At 39.1% G+C, this 22,368-nt stretch overlaps 1 protein-coding gene across 16 annotated transcripts in view; it reads right to left on the bottom strand.

The window, feature by feature from the left end:
* The window catches only part of SYNE1 (spectrin repeat containing nuclear envelope protein 1), a 464,420-nt gene that overhangs the window by 174,864 nt on the left and 267,188 nt on the right, over positions 1 to 22,368 (bottom strand). For all 16 annotated transcript variants that reach the window (XM_013056743.2, XM_013056751.2, XM_013056755.2 and 13 more), the window contains 13 exons: positions 20,716 to 20,841; positions 19,166 to 19,342; positions 17,924 to 18,189; positions 14,210 to 16,370; positions 10,484 to 10,821; positions 10,144 to 10,288; positions 8,770 to 8,988; positions 7,050 to 7,309; positions 5,557 to 5,722; positions 4,682 to 4,837; positions 2,458 to 2,610; positions 1,677 to 1,859; positions 609 to 746 (listed from right to left, as the gene is read on the bottom strand). In XM_013056743.2, the coding sequence (XP_012912197.1) occupies positions 609 to 746; positions 1,677 to 1,859; positions 2,458 to 2,610; positions 4,682 to 4,837; positions 5,557 to 5,722; positions 7,050 to 7,309; positions 8,770 to 8,988; positions 10,144 to 10,288; positions 10,484 to 10,821; positions 14,210 to 16,370; positions 17,924 to 18,189; positions 19,166 to 19,342; positions 20,716 to 20,841 (4,488 nt within the window). The remainder of the gene's footprint in view (positions 1 to 608; positions 747 to 1,676; positions 1,860 to 2,457; positions 2,611 to 4,681; positions 4,838 to 5,556; positions 5,723 to 7,049; positions 7,310 to 8,769; positions 8,989 to 10,143; positions 10,289 to 10,483; positions 10,822 to 14,209; positions 16,371 to 17,923; positions 18,190 to 19,165; positions 19,343 to 20,715; positions 20,842 to 22,368) is intronic.

Genomic DNA, 22,368 nt, shown 5'->3' with positions numbered 1-22,368 from the left:
TGGAAAGCCGGACAACTGAGACCAGGCTGAATGCTGAGAGGAGGAACCCTGTGACACCTACTGTGCCCGATATCTGCACATATGTTAAACCATTTGATTCTCCTAATAATTCTGCAATATAAATATCATTTATAGCTCCACCTGATTGATGAGAAAACTGAATTCAGAGAGGCAAAGCAATTTGTTCCAAATCACATAGCCCTAAAGAGCAGAGTTTGGTTTTCCCATCTGTCTGGGACTGGAGCCTATCATCTTTCCACATGTCACAACTCTGCCTGGGGAAGAATTTTCCGCCATATCCCCATAACATGTGGTTGTTTCAAAGAAGCCCCAAGAAAAGAGAGACCTACATAGGGCCGATTATTTAGGGTCTTGGAGAAAGAAAAGTCTAGGGGAGATAGAGGATACTATTATTTATACAGTCTAATGAAATCTTATGAGTAACGACTTTCTTTCATGGACGAGTCATTAGGGCTATCTTACTTTTCTTTTTCTCTGGCATCTGCATTAACTCTACATCATGGTCCTTTAAATTTTCTATCAGTCTACCAGTTACATCAAATTGCTCTCTTAGTGACTCTTTGAACATGATTTTTTCCCAAAGTTACCTGATGTAAAATGTATTGTTCTCGAAGTTGATGTGCTGAGTTCCATGTAATCTTTCCATGTAGCAACACTTTAGCTTTTTCAATCCACTTCAGAATGAATTCAAGCATTTCATTGTATTCTTCTAAGTGAGATGCTGCCTGAAAAATCATTACCATTCACATAGCAATGTCAACTCTGCTTCATGAGCTAGAAATCAGTCTTCTACTTCTCTTTAGATACAGTAATCCTAGGGGATAATTGTTATAACATCCGTAATATCTAAAGGTAACATGAATAATCATTTCCTTGTTGAAAACCTGTCAAGGACTTCCCAGTGACTTTAGGATCAAGTCCAAGTCCTTAATACGCTTGAATAACTGTCTTCTAAAATTATACCCTATTCTCCTCTCTTAGTCATCTGTCTGGGACCTCTCCCTCCCTTCCCCATTCTCCACCCTCACTGAGTAAGGAGGCTTGGTACTGTAATTCATTAACTGCCAAATTGTGATTTAGTTTGTCCCTGATTATAGAAAAAAACACATAATCAATTTATGAAGGTATATCTACAGTCAACAATTATGATGGATGTGTGATCTGAACCTATTCAATGGTAAATGCAAGAGTATATATATGTGCATATATACATATATATCTTATGTCTTACATATATTATATATATATCTTATGTCTTGTGCCTTTAAATATATTTTACATATAGATATACTTTATATATATATGTAAACATACATATGTATATTATTTTAAGATATTTGAATTCACCCCATACTGATTTTGTAAAGCATGTTACTGGATGAATATTCATTCCACAAACTACTTCTCCAGTCGACAAAATATTCATTCCAAAGTCCATTATACGATCATGTTTGTCAATGTACCAACAATACGGTTTGATACAAAATAAAGGCAAGCTTACATGTAAATTTTAGAAACCCAGGTGTGGTATTAAATGAGCTACCCTTAACTACCCTCATCATTGTCCATATTATCTTTTAATTAATTTTCAAAAGAAAAAGCGACCACTGAATTTCTGCCTTAGAAGACTTTGATTCCTGGCCCAGAACACATACCTGACCGAGCTTGGAGAGCCGGTTCTCAGCCTGCCTAAGGGTCTGCTGATGAAGTTCAATCAGTTTTCCTATCTTCTTAGCTAGCGGTTTACCCAGTTGGCCATTCTGTTCCGAGAATTTCTGTACTGCTGCATCTAGTTCCACTAATTTTAAATTACAGCCATCCAGTTCTTCTCCTAGCACCTAAATGGCAATCAACACAAAAGGACGTTAGCCTACAGAAAGTGAATTTCTCCAGATTTTTCAAGATCAAGGGTGATATTTTAAATGATTTTTGTAAATGCCAGCTATGATAAAGAATACTTCGACTCCAATCAGGTCATTTCTCTTTCTTCAGTTAGAAAGGCAGAGCAGGCAGGATGTTTTGTAATCCTGGCGTTTGTTTCCTATGAGGCTGAGTGAGAAGGTTAATGTTTTCCTTCTGCCCCAACCAAAAAGGATTCATCACTTACCTCATCAGCAGAGCGAGAACACAGATTTAACCTCCAAGACCATTCATTTTGGGATTTTTATACTTATCTTCCCAAATCATTATTTGTTCCTTTGATGCTCTCCCCTCTTACACACATGAGTAAGTAGTTATATTAATACACGTCCAAAGTAATGCTGTAAGTAATCTATGTTATGTTTCTAAAATGTCTTACTGCCTGCATTTACTATTTGGTTTTAATGAAGCTTGCTAATCAAGAAAAATCCCCCCCCCATATCCCCAAGATAAACTAACTCCAAAAAACAGTAAATTCATTTAATAACACCTCTTATGTTTCCACTTTTTCCTTACCTTTTGGTCGGTTTTAGCTTGTGCTATATTATCTGTCTTCGTTCTCAGCTTACTTAGAATAGTTGTGAGATCTCTGGCTATGTTCTGAATTTGTCGGCCGAATTCCTGGCTCATGGCTTTGCTCTGTTCAACGTCTCTTACTTTGTCCTGGATCTAAATAATCAATGAGAATAGCAAAATCAACCATGATTTAAAAATTGCATAATTGCCGCTAAAAACGTCAATCTTCAGAAGCTGACAAGAGACACTTGACGTGGTTAACGCTCTTTGTCAGACGAGCCACGTGTCGTTACTAGCTCTCATGGCTTTCCACGCAGCTTTGCCTCCCTCAACCTTTATGCCTCCACTGTTCCTTTGTGCTGCTGTTTCAGCAAAGGAACAAGCAATGCATGTACAGTGATCTATGCACCAAATGTTTATAAAAAACTCATAAATCGCAGTATGTATACAGTTTGAATCCTAGCTTCTCCATTCACCAACTTTGGAGTACAAATTCCTTTCAGCCTTTTTCTCTACAAAGTGAAAAACACTGCTAGATCACTGGAAGCATCTGGATTTGTTCCCAAGCATCTTTTTATAAGTTAGCTGTTGGTGATCTCTTAACCTTTTTGCCAACTTCCCAAGTACATCCCTATATCAAAAAAGTGTTAAGCAGAGCCAATAAAAAGAAAAGTTAAAAAAGTACAATTAATGATTATAAGTTTCAAATAGCTTTGGTTTGATTTGATAACAGTGATATTTTTGCTTATAATAAAATGCTTAAGAGAAAACAATAAAGAAATATTGTCTTTACATAAGTGAGAAGTACTTTAGTATAGAGGAAACATGCCTTAAGAATACTTTTCGGGGGAGCCTGGGGGGCTTGGTTGAGTGTCCAACTCTTGGTTTCAGCTCAGGTCATGATCTCAGAGTTGTGAGATGGGGCCCTTACTTCTTCAGCGGGGAATCTGCTTGAGATTCTCTCTCTCTCTCTTTCTCTCCCTGTGTTCCTCCTCCCCTCCCCCTGCTCACACTTGCTCTCTCTCTCTCTCACATAAATAAATAAACGTAAAAAAAAAAAAGAATACTTCTTTGGCCTTCATTATTTTGAGCTGAGTGCCAACATAAGTGGGATGCATGAGAGTAACTCTAACAGAGAAATTTATCGAGAGAAAAAGAAAAATTTTTTAAGATCTGAACTTGCCAAGTCATCCTTCCCAGTAGACCTTCCAATGTCTAAGAAGAAAAACCAAAGAGGCCAATTAAATATTTAAAATAGAAAATAACATTTTAGTTTAGGTCAATACCATGATGTAGTAGCATTGGATTTTGAAGAAGTTTTTAAAACACTTTGCACTATACATTGGAGGGTCCAAAAAATTCAGTGCACTTGTGTGAATTTTATAATTGCTACAATGTGACACCATTTTCCATTTCATGTAGCACTTTAGAATTAGTGGTATATATTGTCTTTGTCCCCTATGGACTGTTTTCAACTTAACTGTACTTTAGCATTATGTCACCGGGGAGGTCTTAAAAAGCTATTATGAGTCCTTACAGATGCTACTAAAGCTATTTTCACTATGTGAAAGCATGTTCTCTTTTTGGGACCTAAGATAGAACTCTCCCTCTGATCTCAGTGCTAATACTGATTATGCAACGCTTTGTTTAAAAAAAAAGATTTATTTTAAATTTATAGACATGAATTGGCTCATATGTCACTTCCTTCTTTGGTCATTTAAGCTAGGGTTTATTTGAAGGGCCTTCCTCTAGAAATATTTTATAGGACCCACCAATGTGCATTTTGGGTAATAACTTCTTCCCTGGCTTTACCTCTTTTTTTTTTTTACTTTGATTTTCCTTCCTTTTTCAAATATCTTTACCTACTTAACTCATATTTTGCTGAACTGAAATAAGAGCTAGCAGAGTACCTGGCAGGTCCTGAGACTCAAAACATTTTTGTTGAATACATGAAATATAGCTATAAAAATTTTTAAGTCATTTATTTTAGAGAAAGTCTAAGTAGATAAGTTACTTTTTAATTGTATGACATTACTATTCATATCTGCGATCATCTGATATAATTTTGCCAACAAATAAGACCTCTAATATAATATTATTGTTTTATACTGATGTGTTTTTAACTGTTTTCATGATGACATGACTGTGAAAATCAAGAACCCTCATACAAGAGCCCTGAGCCTCTGAAAGAACGGAAAGGCATACTTTGTGCCTCTTGGTTTACCTGATCATGGATAGTTCCCAATTCCAGTGCCACCTCGGCTAACTGGAGGGACAGTTCAGAAGGTAAGATGGAGTAGAGACCCAGGTACTTATTCTTCTGCTCTTCAGTCAATTTCTCAATGTTCTGTCGGTGATTTGTGGCTTCCGTTAGGAGAATCTGAAAAAAAAAAAAAAAAAGATAAAAAATTAGAAACTTCCTGGAACCTGATAAGGAAATTCATTTTTATGGATGCAGAGATAAGACTATGCATCGTTCATCAATATATGAAGTTTGGATTTAGAGAAATATCTTTAAAAAAAACAAACTCAAGCCTTTCTTTAGTCTCTGGGGAGAAGCAGGTCCCCTTGATACAGGACAAGAGAAAGTACTTTGAAATAATAATAAAATTGTTTTGTATAATAAAATAATAATACATAAATAATAATATAATATATAATATATAAAATAATAATATAAAATATATAAAATAATAATATAAAATATATTTAAATATAAATATGGTAATAATATAAAATATATAATAAATATAAAATAATATATAATATAAAATATTTTAATATTAATGAAATACATGCTATAATAAAAATAAAATATATTTAATAACATTAATGATATAAAATATTAATATAAATAAACAATAACATAATATATAATATAAATATATAATAAAATAATAATATAAAATATATAGTAAGTATAAAATAAATATAAAATTAAAAATATGTTTATATAATATAAAATAATAAAATCTTTCTATATATTGCATTTCTGAAAAATTTTAATTCAATACTCACTGAAAATAAACAAACATATCTCATTAAAATCAAGATGACATTTTTAAATGATTGGTATAGGGAACTAGGAGAGCGTGGTACCTGAAGTTCTTCAAGTTGAGCCTCTATTTCTATGGTTGGGTTCCCCAAATATTCCTTTGTTTCCTGAATCCAGGATTTCACTGAGTTGATCTGAGTCTCCACAACGTCTCGCTCCTCGAGCTCCTGCTTTACCGCCTTCCCGTTACACTTCACCTTGTCCTGTACGCTTCAGAAGCAGCAACGGGAGAAACCAGAAGAGGACTTGAAATGAAAGTTAGTCCCTACCCATGACATCCTCTTATCAGAAATAGACATGAGGAGAGTAAAGCTTCATATCTTTTTTCTGGAAGTAAAGATGATTCCCAGTGAGAGAATGTTCAGTAACACTTAAGCCAAGCACAGCAGAAGAATGTGAAGTTAATGAATGATCTCTGGAAAACTGAGAGTTCACACACTCTGAAGCCACTAAATTACAATGAATTTTCCTCTCTTAAGTAACTGGAGATCATTTGCTTATTCATTTCTTCTTTGGAAATGGACTCAAATGGTGCGGAATCACCAGCATTTAAAGGTAATGTGTAATTGGAATATTTGTGACTATTAGACATCAGTATCTAAACAAAGTATAAAGCTTTGGAATTTGGCAATTAATAATGTTCAACATCCAAAATGTAAGTTTTTATTTGAACTGACAAAGGTTTGGCAGAAGAGTGTAAGTAAGTGAAGTCAGATTATCCTGAATTTGTTTATAGGTACAGGAGGTGAATAAAGGATTAGTTAATACAGGATAAAATTATCTACTGACATTTTGCCCTCTGGCTCTTCCCTGTGGCTCAGTAAGTGAACCGGGCTGGTTATACATCATTAAGACTACCATTCTCTTTCCGCTAAGTTCACTATCAGGAAATAGCTATTATTTATCTGGACTTTGATATTACCCTTGCTCTGATCTCCCCGTCTTTCAGTTTGACCAGTGAGTTATCAAACTTCATCAAAACGAAGTTCTCAATAGCTCTCACGTGTTTACCTTTCAAGCTTCATTTCTCAGGAATCGCCCTGTCACCCATCAGCTCCTTGAAAGTGACAGGATCACATCCAAGCTCTCTTACACTCTACTCCCCTCTTGGCTAACCGCTCCTCCCTCTTCACAGCCTAGCTCAGTCCTGCCTAGTCTTCAGCATAAGCACCTGTCCTGAAGGGAAGCCTTCCTTGATTCCTCTCCTAGTGTAGCTGCCTCTGCTGCCTCTGCCCTTACCGCCACACTCTGCTGAAATGCTTCCGGAGCTGTCGGTTTCTGCTGCTTGCCTGTAAACCTCATGAAGATGGAGACTGAATCTGTGTGGCTCGTTACTGTATTCCTAAATACTAATGGTATGTATTTGCCAGATCAATACTTGAAGAGTTAAGAAAAATGAAAAGTAGGGATGAAGGGAACAGTTCCCCACGTTTTTAAGACGGCATGATGGGAGCCTCCCCAGACTCGACTACAATGCTTATCCCTTTGGGCCACGGCCAAGGTTAGTAACAGAGAATGAAAGCAAGTGTATGCTTACTTCAGGCACCGATCTTGCATGGCCGTGATTTCCTGGACGATGGATGGCTCCTCTCTGGGGGACGGCGTGGCCCCATCCTGGAGCATGCTCAGTGCTTGCTGCCGCAGAAGGCCCAAGGCCAAGTGCTGCTGCTCCAGCTCCAGAATGAGCGTCTCATGATGGTCAAGAAGAGCAAAGAGCTCTGCCTTGGAGGCTTTCTCTGCTGAACTGTCCGGTAATTTAGCTTGCAGCTGATCAATCATTTCACTGGCTTTTGTAACCTGATGACAAATGTATATACTATGAAGCTCAAAATTAAATGGAAAAGAGAGCAATACCAATAAATGCCATATTTGACATTAAGGCATCGAAGCACGTTAAAGTTGATGGCGTGAACTCTAAATTGCAAGGACTAGACATGAACAATCTCCTTAACATGAAAGAGAGATCTTTGCATTTTAAGACTTAATCTCAAAATAATGGGGCAATTGCAGATGGCATAACAGAGAAAAGGTTGCTTTTTTTTTTAAACTAAATAGATAAAAGAAAAACTCTTTTCAAAATTTATGTTAACACGAATGTGTGCCTTTGAGTCATTAAGGAATTTATGGTTTAAAACATTGAAGCCTACTTAAAAGATAAAAGGAATTAAATATAGGATTTTGGGGGCACCTGGGTGGCTCAGTGGGTTAAGCCTCTGCCTTCAGCTGAGGTCATGATCCCAGGGTCCTGGGATGGAGCCCCACATCAGGCTCTCTGCTCAGCAGGGAGCCTGCCTCTCCCTCTCTATCTGCCTGCCTCTCTGCCTACTTCTGCCTACTTGTGATTTCTCTCTCTGTCAAATAAATAAATAATATTTAAAAAAATATATAGGATTTTCAAAATGAATTAAATTCCCACTCATTTTCATGGCAGACAAAGTATTAAAAGTTTTTTTTAAAAAAGAAAATATTTTATACTTTTTCAAGGCCAGGTAAGAAATTAAAAAAAAAAAAAAAAGATTGATTTGTTTATTGGAGAAAGCGTGTGTGAGAGCGGCAGACGGAGCAGAGGGAGAGAACCTCAGACAGACCCCCCACTGAGTGGGGGAGCCCCCCTGGGAGCTCAGTCTCAGGACCCATGCGATCATGACCTCAGCCCAAACCAAGATTCAGGTGCTTAACCGACTGGGCTACCCCGCAGCCCTATTTTTCTTTAAGACTTATTTATTCATTTGGGGAGGGGGGTAAGATGATTTCATGAAGAGCGTAGAGAATGGGGCAAAGTGGGCTTGGATTCCTTTCAAAATTCATTGCTTGGTTTTCTCATTAAAATAATCAGACCCTGAGGAGACTCGATGGCTCAGTCCGTTGAGCGTCTGACTCTTGATTTTGGCTCAGGTCATGATCTCAGTGTTGTGGGATTGAGCCCCTGAGCCAGGCTCTGTGCTCCGTGGGGAGTCTCTCCTTTTCCCTCTGTCCGTCCCTCTGTTCTCATGCTCTCTCTTTCTCTCTCTCTCTAAAAATAAATAAATCTTAAAAAAAATGAATCTTAAAAAAAATAGTCAGACCCTGATTTGGGATTAAATTGCACATTGCATTTCATAATTTGGCTTTCATGTCACTGAAATAGAGACTTAAAAAAAGAAAGGCTTGTTGCTTTACAGGAAGCCACTTTCTAAAAGGGAACAAAAAGTGCTTTTCAAAATACATTGTTTTCAGCAAGGAAACAGTTCTTTGAGCCCGTCACTCGTGGAAATTACCTTACTGTTAAAGCTCTTCCACTCCTCTACAGCATCTTCCAGTATCTTCTCCTGGTCCTGAGCCACCGCACGGAGACGTGTCCAGCGCTGCCAGACGGTAGTCATCGACCTGCTTATGGCTGCTTTGCTTGCATCATTTCCAGTTTTTTCCAGTTGTGAAGTTTTATCCTCAAGGGCCACAACTTTCTCGTGGAAAGAGTTAACTAGTGACACTAAAGACTGAGACAGAAAGAGGACAAAAAAGGTTATGAGGAGAGACTGATGTTTCAAAAGTCCTATGGATTTCCATAAAGCCCAAAATAACCTGCAAAAGGAAATGTTCCTACGTATTTTTATTTTCCTCTGGTAACTCTTACTTTTACACTTAATTTTTTAAAGATTTTTTAAAATTTCTTTATTCGACACAGAGAGAGATCACAAGCAGGCAGAGAGGCAGGCAGAGAGAGGAGGAAGCAGGCTCCCCGCTGAGCAGAGAGCCCGATGCGGGACTCGATCCCAGGACCCTGAGATCATGACCTGAGCTGAAGGCAGAGGCCTTAACCCACTGAGCCACCCCGGCACCCCTACACTTAATTTTTAATTGGCTTAGGCTTGAATCTTTAAAGGAGATAAGGTATATTTATGTCTTTACTGAAATTTTATTTATTAAAATATTTTATTTATTAAAAAGAAATGTTTATTTGTGACTTGAGATAACATTTTCTCAATTTCAAAGGGGCAGAAAATATAAATGCACTGAATTTGATATTAAATATGTTACATTCTACCATATATTGCTGTGATGTATGAGTGAGACTCAATTATTAGTATCTGAATATTATTTGAATTTATTGAAGTTATTACCAGGACACTTTTACTGAAATTTATTAAGTGTCATATCTTATCAGAAGCAAATTTCTCCGGCTTTTTGTGAAACTAGCTGTGCATTTCAACAGGAATCCTAAAAAGGTGATAGCATTTAATTAAGTTCACACTGCTGCGAAATGTGACTAAATGTATCCGTTTCACATTTAATATCCTTTTTGTACTTAAATGCATCCAAGTGTGGGATGCCTGGTTGGTTCAGTTGGTTAAGTTAAGTATCTGCCTTCAGCTCAGCTCATGATCTTAGGGTCCTGGAATCGAGTCCCGTATCGGGTGCCTTCCTCAGCAGAGAGCCTGCTTCTCTTTCTGCCTCTGCCTGCCTCTCTGCCTTCTTGTGCGTGCTCTCTCTGACAAATAAATAAATAAAATCTTAAAAAGTAAATAAATAAAAAATAAACGCATCCAGGTGGAAATGAAGACTTACTGACTGACCTGTCTGGAACTCTCAGATGTCAAAGACCCATTACAATTACAATGAAAGTATATTTAAAACAACAACCAAAAACTAACCTTGTGTTCTGACAATTTTCCTTCTGCTTCATGACTGGAAGAAGTCTTCGATAAAGAAAACTCAGACAATTTCTTTTCTGCATCATTCATCAGTTCGATAACCTCTTCCCTTGCTTTTTGATAATCCTGCCACTGGGCTGAACATCTTGAAAAAGTCAAATAAAAGCCAATAAACAACACAAAATCACACATTTCTGTGCAGAGCTCTGATGTCAGTATGACTAATGATACTTAAGAGAGAAGAATGAATTTATGTGCTAATGTACATCATTGCCATATTCCTCTTTTCCAGGTGAAAATTCATTTCCCTGAAATAGAAACACTAAAACAACTCTAATACCTCTGCAAGAGATCCAGATGAGCATGCGAGTCCTGTATTCTCCTCTGGCTCTTCTCTTCCAGGGAAGCCATTTTCTGTGCTAGGTCCTCCTTTCCAGTCGGCTTGATGAGTGGGTCCAAGCTGGCTACCAGGCCTTGGAGCTCCTCCAGATGGCTGTGGAACTGATCTTCTGTGCTAAAAAATTCCTTGTGGCTTTTGAGATTCTCCTCTGCACTCTCCACATCTAGGCCATTGCCTGCTAGTTGTAGCATTTCATGAGCGTCCTCCAGCCAGTCGTTAGCTGCTTGAGATACCTGATAGTACCTTTGACATTGACTATATATTTGAGTTAAGACAGCCTGAAAAACAGTAATTGCAAACACAATCAACTCTCAGTTGCAATGTATTCATTAGAAATAGTAGAATTTTTTTCCCGCTTCTTTTCCAGTCCTCAGTCACGTGGATATATGTGTATAAGGGAACTGATAAGTCGGTGGAATTTTTTGAGGCGCAATTCACCATTATCTTTTACTTTTCCTTCTGCTATTCTTATTATGATTTTATTATGGCATTAAAATAAATAAACCTATACAGAAATAGAAATAGAATAGCAATCTTTTGGTGGGATCTTCACTATTTCTGAAGCTTTGCTCTCTCACTTTTAAAAATAAATATATAATGCTTTGCAAATAGGAGAGGCTGAATATTTACCAACGTGAAATAATGTCTCAGTGGGTTGGAGTATAACGCCAGTGGGAATGCAAACTGTCATAGCCACTATGGAAAGCAGGATGGAAGTTCCTAAAGAAATTAAAAATAGAACCACCGTAGAATATAGCAATCCCACTTCTGGGTATTAGCCCAAAGGATAAATGAAATCGTTATTTTGAAAAGATATATGTACTCCCACGGTTGTAGCAGCATTTTTCACTAGTCAATGTATGGAAACACCCTAAGCGTTTATCCACAGTTGAATGGTTAAAGAAAATACAGTCTACAAAAATAAACTCAGAATGGATTAGAAACCTAAATGTGAGACCTAAAACCATTAAGTCCTAGAAAAAAACATAGGCAGTAATTTCTTTGACATTGGCCTTAGCAACATTTTTCTAGATATGGCTCCTCAGGCAAAGGACACAAAAACAAAAATGAACTATTGGAATGGCAACAGCATGAAAATCTTTTGCAGAACAAAGGAAACCATCAACAAAAAGGTAACCTACTGAATGGAAGATATTCACAAATGATATATCCAATTAGGGATTAATATCCGAAATACATAAAAAAACTTATACAACGCAGGACCCTGAAATCATCACCTGAGCCGAAGGCAGAGGCTTAACCCACTAAGCCACCCAGGTGCACCGAACCTGGAGGATATGATGCTAAGTAAAATAAGTCATAGAGAGACAAATACCACATGGTCTCACTTACATATGGAATCTGAAGGAAAAAAAAATGAAATCACAGAAACTAAGCAGATTAGTGGTTGCTGTGGGGCATGGGGGAGGTTGGTAAAATGGTACAAATTTTTAGTTTTAAGTTGAATAAAGCCTGAGGATCTAATGTGCAACATGATGACTATTGTTAATAACACTATATTGTATAATTGAAATTTGCTAAGACATGAGAAATTAAATGTTCTCACCAAAACAAAAAATGTGAGGTGATGGGTGTATTAATTCACTCAATGGGAGAAATCCTTTCACAGTGTTTACGTATATCAAACCATTACACTGTATGCTTTAAATACCTTAGAATTTTGTTTGTCAGTTAACCCTCAATAAAGATGGGAGTGGGAGATAGGAAGTATAACAACCCCAAACTTCTCAACTGGCATTTGCCAGAGTAAATAGAAATTTCTGGAAGTGAACTAGTAGTCCCTAAGCCTTGAACAGAGACTAAAACAGAAAATTTAAGAATGGAAAGATGACCCCATAAAGTAAAATCCATTCAAATCCAGAAGGAAAGGGAAGATTATAACTGGGCAGCAGGGACTGGACAAGACAAGCCATCACTGTGCGAGCACATGTAGAAAATACAGGCAAGAATAAGGAACTTATTAAGGAACACTTAATAAGGAAAGCACTTAATAAGGAAAGAATATGGGTGGCCAAGTGCAGAATCAGTGATGGAGGTGAGTGACGCCCTGGGAACCACAACCTTCAGTCACTGGGGCCAAGACAATCAATAAGACCATCAATCACAAGATGCCCGAAGTAGGGACACCTTAACAGATGCAAGATTTTGGTTCCAAAATCAAAAAATCAAAAGAAACAAGCTAACAGGACAGATGACAGTTCCAGGTAACTTCTGTCCTGATTCTTCACTCTAGGGTAAATACTTTATGGTACAGGGAAATTAAAAAACAAAACAAAACAAAAAAACAAAAAACAACTTTTAACAGTGACCTTGAATCGACCAGCAAATGTAAGGTATACTAAATAGACTATAGTCTGAGAAGTCAGAACTTCAGCTGATGAAGTTTCCCAAGATTTTTCCCAAATGTTCAGACTAAAAAAAGATTTATTATTTGGTGTTAACCTTAATCTCTGTGGAAAATAAAATTAAATGATAGCTAGGATTCATCAGGCACTACTTCTATCTCCATCAGGCCCTACACTGAGAACACAAATCTGAGGAGGAAATATTACTATCTTTCTTCCATAGAGCAGAAGTAGAGATTTAAAAGAGGAAAGTCATTTGCCCCAGGCCAAATCACCTAGATTAAAACTCCCGTGCGCCTTACTCCAAAGCTTTAGCTGCGATGTTATCCTTACGATAACTCTCTTTCACTTAAATGGCTGGTTGAAATCCCATAGAACCGGGGACGGAGGAGAGATGTGGAAAAAAAGAGCCCACAGGATAAGTAAGTGAACCCTTGGGCACTATTAGATCTCTTATTTTTGAACACGCAGAACTCACAAGCCTCAGAACAGGCTGCGATCAGGTCGTCAAGCTGGGAAGTTCTCCCCAGGTCAAGGCATGAACGAATCTGACAGTCTTGCTTCTGCCATGCTGCAGGGGCGGAAGAGAAGAGGAGGAGAGGACAGAGAGGCGGGGCAGCTGATGGGCGTCCCCCCGGGAAACGTGGCTCGGCGTCAGGTCGGGACGGCATCCTGTCCGCAAGGCCTCCTTTACAGGCTCTTCCTCCAGCGCTAATCTAAGAAATGCCAGGCTTCACTGGGTTTAAAAAGGGCACCACTAATTTATACATCGCTAATTAATCAATTTTAGTATTAATGCATTCATGTGGGGTACTGACTATATTAGTGCTATCATGTGTTATCTCTCCGGAAGGTGGGAGAGAACTGAGGTATTACTGTGTTCCAACGAAGGAAAAATCAAAATGTGGACTGTATGAGATTAATACCATGTATCATGCAATAAAGATACTAAAGATGATTCCATGTAGCATCAGAAAAGAAATACAGAGGCGTCTGGGTGGCTCAAGTTTCAATTCTTGCTTTCCACTCAGGTCATGATCCCAGGGTCGTGAGATTGAGCCCTGCATCAGGCTCTGCACTGGGCGTGGAATCTGCTTGAGATTCTCTCCCTCCCTCCCTTCCTGCAACTCCTCCATCCCTATCTCCTCTCTCTCTTTCTTAAAAAAAAAAAGAAAAGAAAAGAAAAGAAAAAGAAAAATACTGAATGAAGCAACTGTAACCAAAAAGAAAACCTAAGGAATTTCTCACAACTGTTTACAAATACCAAGAAAAAAGAAAAGAGAAGCCCTAGCGTACCGACCTGTCTGGTGCGTAGAGCTTCCTGAACGTCTCCGTCCAGCTCTGAGAGCTCAGCAAGGGTGTGCTGTAAATCGGCAGAAATCAGCTCTTTGGCTTTCGTGAATTTCTCCTTCTCCTTGTTACTCAGGGCATTCAGTATTCTCAGGCTGGACTGTACCTCCTCCTGATGAATCTGGATCTTTCTGATCTCCTCCTGGATGTCCTGCAGGCGCAGGTCCAGGCACACTGGCCCACGTAGCTCTGCCTTCACGCTCCTCAGCCAGTCCAGGGAGCGGCTCAGCTCCGTCTGGAAGTCTATGCTCTGTACCATGCGGCTCTCACACTCTGTCACCGTTGCCCCGATGGCAGAAGTCAACCGTTTCAACTCCTCTTGCCAGGACTGGATCTGCTGCTTGGCTTTCTCATGAGCCAAGGGATCGAGGTGGGGGACCAGATCTTCAAGATGCACGGTCACTCGTTTTAGGACAATTCCCAGATCCTGAAGATTTCCTGCCAGGGAGTGGTACTTTTTGAGCTTCTCCTCTGCGGGAAGGGTCTCCTCGTTCACTCTGGACTGCTCTGTTTTCACAGCCTCCAGTTGTTTTTCTAGCTGGTGGCACATCTTTTCATGCTCTTGGTAAGCACTGGTGGTATCTTCCAGGAAGGTGACCCTTTGCTCTGTTTGTCGCTTCAGCCTGTGGTACAAGGTGACGAGGTGCAGCATCTTGTCTGGCTGCCACGGCTGACCTGTGCTTCTAAAAGTTTCTTTCTTCTGGTTCAGTTCATCCACGGCTTCCCCGAGGCCTGCCACCTCTCCCAGAAGGGCTCTGTAACCGTCCTGAAGAGACAGAGCCTCTTCGGCCCTCAGGTCCGTGGGGACTTTGCTCATCTTTAAGAACTGGTCTTCAAGTTCGCTCAGAGACTGGGTCGTCAACTCGATCAAGGAGCCGTACTCTTTCCGAGCAAGAATTGCTTCTTGGACTTTATAGAACTTGTCTTTAGCCAAGGCGACAACTACATTAAATTGCAGGGGCAGAGCATTTAGCTTTTCATTGAGGTAGGAATGATCGACTTCATTCAGCGATGGCAACATGGCCTGCCCAGTTCTCTGTAGGGTAAGCAGGAGAGTCTCATACTCTGGAGATTGTTCAAGAATGTGTTGGTATTTGGCCAGCTGTGTATGCAGCTCAGGGCTCTCATTCATTAGGTTGATTTCGGGAAATGTGACAATATCTGCTTGTTTTAGCCAGTGACAAGCCTTATCAAAATCTTCCTTAAAATGCTTCCTAGAAACTAAATTTTTCTCTAATTCTTGTAGCCGATGGCTACACTTTTGTAAAACAGTGTCGTAGACGCTCTGCAATTCCTGAAGCTTACTGAGCACTTCACTCTTTTCCTGCTCTGGGACCCCTTTCATTAATTCACGACCCTGAGCCCAAAGTCCGGTGACTTCGTTCTGGTAAGTCTTGAGGCTGGCTTGCGCACTCTTACAGGTCTTAACTTGTTTGCTCACATCATCGGGTAACAAGCAGATGTGCTCACGGAACATTATCTTTCGCTCGTGTTGCTGAATCTGGCTGGTCGCCTGGAACACCGCCATGAGGAACTGGGTTTTTTCGGACAAGGCCTTGTTTAAGTACTTTCGCCGCTGGCCCACTAAGTCGCTGAGACAATTCACGTGTCTCTGTGCCTCAGAGAGCGCCTTCTGGATTATCTGCCGCTCATTTAGCCCAAGATCAGCCATCACCCTGTCCGCGTCCTTTATGAGTGATTTCAGGAGCATCTGTTTGGCCTCGAGTTCACTGCAAATGCTGAGGTGATCCAGGAGGAGGTGCTGAGCCGTATCCGGCGGGGGGCTCTGCTTCAGGGCCTCCGCAATGTTGGGCTGTTGTTCTTCTGCCCACTCCATCAGCTCCTGAAACCTGGACCGCACCACATTCAACTCCTCCAGGTTGGTGACGGACACTTGGATTTTCCTTTTCACAAGGTCCTCGAGCTGAAACCAACGTTGTTCAAGGTGACTGGTCTGCTCTTTGACTAATTCTTTGTCATCTAAGTTCAGGTGTTCTATCATTTTTTGCTTTTGATCTTTTAGATCCTCGATAGCCTGCTTTCTCTCCTGCAGTGCTAGGGCTAACTTTTTCAAAGCTTCTAGATGGACAGCTGTACTCTCTGCATCGGATCTATAAATACATCAAAAGGTATAAAAATAAATTAGCTTCAGTTAATATCTATGTCTGTTCATGCCATGTTAAAATTACACTTCAACGTTTTCTTAAAGTGGATGCTCTAAGCTTTCAGTAGCTTAATTCATGGTTTACTGAAGAGGTTCTGTGATCATTATGGACCCATATATTTCTGTATCGAAGCTGAACCAAAATAAGATGCTTTGATACTTCTCTGTGCTTTTTCTTCTGGCTAATGCTGCCCTCCCATCACAACTGACATGAACTTCTAGCCTCCTCCTCTGGCTCTTATCAACTGAGCATGACCTGCATATTAACAACATCCTTGGCTGATTCATGTAAATACTAAATTTTGACAAGAACTGATCTACTGCATTCTTAAAGAAATTCTTAAGTTATTTGCGAGCTATGCACTCTCCTATGAGAAGAGGCTCCAATAAACAATACAGCACTAATTTATCTGTGAGATATAGCCGATGACTTTAACAGACACTCATCTGTATACTGAGATATTTTTTTGCGTATCATCAGAAATCTTTAAAAGTAAGTGTAAAATGCAAAGAATTCTCAACCCTTTGACTATAAAACACACATGAGAAAAAGGAATCCTAGAAGTTTCTTTTAATTACAAAATGATCATTTCTGAAGTATGAGGAACAGGCTTGAGAGGTAGTGTGATGAGATCTGTTTAAGCCTCATTCTCGGGTGTCTGTGGACCAACCAGATGGAGGTCCCTCCTGTAAACCCAAAATACAGGTTTTTGCTAGTATTGACTGGATTTATTCCAAAGACTAGTAGAATGCTGAGCAACGAAGAAAAGGAAACAAATCAGAAACCAGAGCACCTCCTTTCAAAAACACCACTATTGTTTAATTACATCTAGTATTTCAAGTTTTAATTTTTATAAATTGGTAAATCTAGGCAGAAGAAGTGTAGATTTTAACAATTATAGTGATCAGAGACATAGAAAAGATCTCCATATAATGACCCAGTATATGTGGTGAAGAAATCCTCTCCAAACAACAAGCTGAGGGGTTCAATTGCCACAAAATCACAAATGACGTACATTAATTGAATTTGGATTGTTCACTAATTTCTAGAATTCCACAAATACAAGACAATTTGACTGAATTAGATAGAATATACTACATTACAGAATTGGCAAGAAACCTATAGTATACATAGACTCGAGAAGATTTATTTCATAAGTTGATTAGATGATAGTCTTATAACTGATAATTAAACAAAACTAGAAATACTGTTGGGATATTCTTTGAGGTTACAGTGTAACAGTCTTTGGGATATCCCTTAAGGTCATAGGGGAAAATGGTACTGTTTTCAAACATTTTCCTTCTACTCACTGGTTAAGTTAATAGTGAGTAAAAGAACCCATGACTCTGCAACCGTACGACATTAGATTCTTAATAATGTTTTATCAGTATTTGTCATGATAGACAATACGATGTTTAAGATGTACATTTTTGATTTTTACAAAAATGAGGAAATTTCTGGCTTAGCATTTTGGTGAGCCACTGGAGAATTGCTGTTACCTGGCTAAGTTATCCCATTCTGTAGTAAATTTTTCTAAGAACACTTCGACAACATTCATACAGTCATGGTAATCTCTTGTTCTCTGAAGATCCTCTTCCCTTTGCAAGCACAGATTGTTAGACTGATGACACAGATCTAACCACTGGTCATTTAAGTGACTTATTTCCTTGTGTTCAGGAGACTCCTGATTCTTGGTTAACTTATTCACTCTTTCTGTAATAGTGGTCATGGATGCCTGTTTGCACTGTAGCTTCTTAACAAAATCCTGAAGGAAAACAACAACAACATAAATGATGTGTCATAACCATCCCCCATGCCCCCATCCAATAAATACAGAGACATAGACACAATACTTCCAAACACTTCAGGTATCTGAACACTGTATAATGAATGGGTCACGAGGGACAAAGAGAAAGTCTAAAAATCATACCTCTTTATGAATACATGTTTTTAGGCATCTAAGAATCAAAGGGTAACTATATTTTCCTTTACTTCCTATACTTTGAAAAACATAAAGAAAACTGATAAATGTGAAACAATACTATAGTGATTAAGAAAAAAAAAAGGTAGTATCTTAAAATATTGCTCTAGTTTTCTAAAAATGTTTAAAGTTCATTTCTCTTTTGAGGAAAAAAAATCTAATTTATCTCTCTCTATTCTTTTTTCTGGATATGTGAACTATATTCCAGTAGAAAATATACTGGCTCACTATCACGGCAAAAAACAAATCTTGAAGTTTGTTAAAAATCTGGTACAACTTCCAATCAAGTTAATATAATTTAAATAATTTTCTATTACATTTAAACTGTGTGTAAATATATAATATAAATTCTATTTTTATTATATTTAAAATGATATATTAATATAATTTTACAGCTTAGGTAGATTTAATTAATTGATATTTATAGTTCTACAGCTTTAGCAATATTGTGATGAAAACTTGGTAAATAATAAGGCTTCGTGTTTGTTTAATGGAAACGTCTTCTTGCTCTGTAGGCTAAACCACAATTCCTTTGTTCAGAAACAAACTACAGAGTGAATGTCCTTTGATCCAAGCAGCTCCTTGGAGCTCCAAGAAAATATGTGAATGTTAACTTTCTCATCTGTCCTTTCCTGGCACCCAGTGAAGGTGGCTCTGATTCTATCTCATTCCTTACATAGCTATACTGATGTGGAAGGATTGGCAGCCACATTCCGGTCGTAGTCCCCTTCATCTCCTCTGGAGACCCCTTAATTCCTACCTTCACTTGGGAAACCATGTTCTGTGCAATGTTGAGCTCCAGTTCTGAGTGTCTCCTCTTCATATTCTGGAGCTGCTGATCTGCATCCTGGAGGTAAATCCAAAGCTCAGCCTTCATGTGCTTGATCTCTCCCCAGCCCTGAGTCAAGTTCTGTGCCTGGGCGAGTCTCTGTTCAATCTGAAGAGGACACAGAGGCAAGACTTAGCGGCAACAGACAGAAACATTTAGGTTGAGTGAATCATACGTGTCATCCTTCGGGCCATCCATGCACACAGGCCAACATACCTGTGCACGTGTGACATATATGCACACATCACACACACACACATACTCTGTAATAATCCAAAATGAGTTCTTTATTTGCTTGAAGAAAAGCAGATTTTCTTTTTCTATTTATATTTTTTAAAGACTTTATTTTTTTTTGCATTTTATTTTATTTTTTTCAGTACTATATTTTCTGAAGACTTTAAATGTCAGAGACTTAGGCCATGTTATTTCAATTAGTTGGGAAGCTCTAGAAGTTTTAACAATTTATCAAGTCAGAGCTGCCTTAGTGGTTTTTTTATATCGGGCATTTTAGGGGACATGTCTGCTTCACTGACTCATGAATCTGGTTTTGGGCTTAATTAGAAAAGACTAATATTGTTCTCTAGTGTGCACTTGTCAATACTTACAAAACACCGAAAATGAACGCTCTGGGTATATTTTTAGATCAGCTTCCTTGGTTTTCAAAACCATATAATTTATTTCAATAAATAATTTCTCTAAAAAATAAATGAATTATATCATCTTTCATAAGGATTTAAAGAGAGATTTGCTTTGGTAATATAAAAGTAGAAAAAAAAACCTACATTGTTTTCATATCTACATTATTGAATTATTTAATTTCTTCTATACTTTTTTCCTTTATGTTCTTTTACTATTTGGTGAATACTCAGTCAATTAAATATCAAAACCAGGTTTCTTTGGTTTTTTTTTAAACCTGAACATGTTGCCTGGACAAGCTGAAGGCAGCATGGGCCAACAAGTGAGCTGGATGCTGCCATCTGCTGTGGGTAAGTGCTGTGAACCCCTCACAACCTTTTTCCACTGAGCCCAGATACAGCTTCTGGATCTTTCTCAACACCACCCTCAGGCACTGCCTGTGGATTAGACATGACGGAGGGCATGCTCTCTGCCATCCCTAATATAAAGCAAGAATCAGGAGCCATATTATATAAAGTATTACCTAAAGAAAAAGTTGGAACAAAAAACAATTAAAACGTGAGTGGAAAAATCAGAAAAGAAGAAGAGAGAATGGTAATTAAGGAGAAAACAGGAGGTGATGATTGGCAGCTCCGTGGAACTCAAAGTACCAGTTTGGTGGCCTTAGTACCATCAGTGTGCTTACTTTCTGTGACTTACTTGAAACTCAAATATCTATTTACTATAATGGCTGTAGGAGCAGCACAGAAAGAATAATCCAAGGAGATAGTTTCTGTCCCATCTAGCATCAGGCAAGAGGACATAATAATACAGACAAATCCAATGTGATGTTTTAAACATTTTACCATTTGCTCTGTTTGTTGAATGTCTTTTGCTGTGGCTTTCACTGAGGGGTTTGACAAGTCACACATGGAGCAAAGAAGATCCAAGTAAGTCCTTGCCTGTTCCTGCAAAGCTCTGAAGTGTTTGACCTGGAAAAACAAACAAACCACAACCAAACAAACTTGTCAGAGTGAAAGAGAAACATGCTATTTTTAGACAGCAAATATTTGTACTATTTGTAATCTTCGGCTGACATTTCAAAAATAACCTTGCCATGCTCCATATTTTCACCCTTGTTATAAACGACACACATTCGTGACTTGCAGGAAGGCATTAGAAACACACAGGCAGGCATCCTATTTGTCCTGCAGCTGCTTCTCAGGGTAATCAGCCTGTGGGGTCTAGAAAGGGGAACACCCAGGGAACTTCTATAACCTTTGCAGGTTCCCTGTTCCCATTCTAGCGTGTTTTCCATTTCAGAGAAAGGCTCAGTAGCCTGCCCTGGCCTGCTTCTTCACATGGTTTCACACATTCTGGAGACAGAAGGGAAAAAGGTCATTATGCATTTGTAGACTTCACTGGAGTTTGGTAAAAACGCAGATGGCTGGGCTCTTTTTCTCTGCAGAAAGTTCGCGCAGTCTCTTCCCTTTCCATAACCCCAAGAAAGGCTGGTACAGGTGGGTCTTCACACACAGAAACACAGAGAGGCGTGTTTCTGTGAAGACGCCCTCGGTGAATGCAAGCTCTATGGTAGACACTGGGACAAAGGAGTACCCCAAACGAAACCCTCATCTCCATGGAGCTTGGATTCTTATGAGAGAGACAGATAATATGCAAACACATAAACATGCAGTGCAATGTTTGGCAGTGAGAAATACCATGGAGCAGAATAAAGGGAAGTAACTTTGATGAAAAGGCACTGTTACTTTGGAAAGAATGTGCCTCCAAGACCTCTCTGAGGAACAGGACTGAATCCAGGGAGGGAGCAAATCATACCATGGGGTGAGAAGGGGTCAGCCGGTGCAAAGACCTGAGTGACCCAGCAGGCGCAAAGGTCAAAGAGGTGGGGGGGGCAACCCATGGACGACCTTACAGGGGAGTTGACCGTACATCTGAGTTTGTTGGGTTCATACATCTACGCCTTTTCGACCTCAGAACTCCTGACATTTGAAGCCAAGTAAATCTTTGCTGGGGGGCTGTCCCGATCACTGCATGGTGCTCAGCCGTTTCGCTGGCTGATACTAATAGCATGACCACCCCTCCCAGGGGTGACAGACCAAACTGTCTTCCGACATTGACCACCCTTCCTTTCTGTTTACAAATCATGTGCATTGCGGTATGACGTTTGAATTTCTTCATAACTTTCAGAAATAAGTATACTTGGAATCATCACTTTACACATGAAACCACTGAGGCCCAGAGAAATTAAGTGACGTACCCATGGTCACCCGCTGAGTGGTTTATTAGAGTTGAAGTCTCGGTCATAGAGCCCACGCTCTTTCTACCAGGCTGACCATCGGTATTGGGTCCACCTTCCTAGCTAGAACATGCACTTGACTAGAGTCAAGCTCAGAACATGCACTGTTTCTGCATGGCCTACCAGCTCAGCATAGTTTGCACATTTTTAAATAGAGAAAAAAACCAAATTCCCTAACAGGTGAAGATTGTCGAATTTC

This window comes from Mustela putorius, unplaced genomic scaffold (assembly GCF_011764305.1).
Source record: "Mustela putorius furo isolate JIRA1106 unplaced genomic scaffold, ASM1176430v1.1 tig00000450_pilon_pilon_pilon, whole genome shotgun sequence".
NCBI classification, from domain to species: domain Eukaryota; kingdom Metazoa; phylum Chordata; class Mammalia; order Carnivora; family Mustelidae; genus Mustela; species Mustela putorius.
This window is presented reverse-complemented; position numbering and strand designations above follow the sequence as displayed.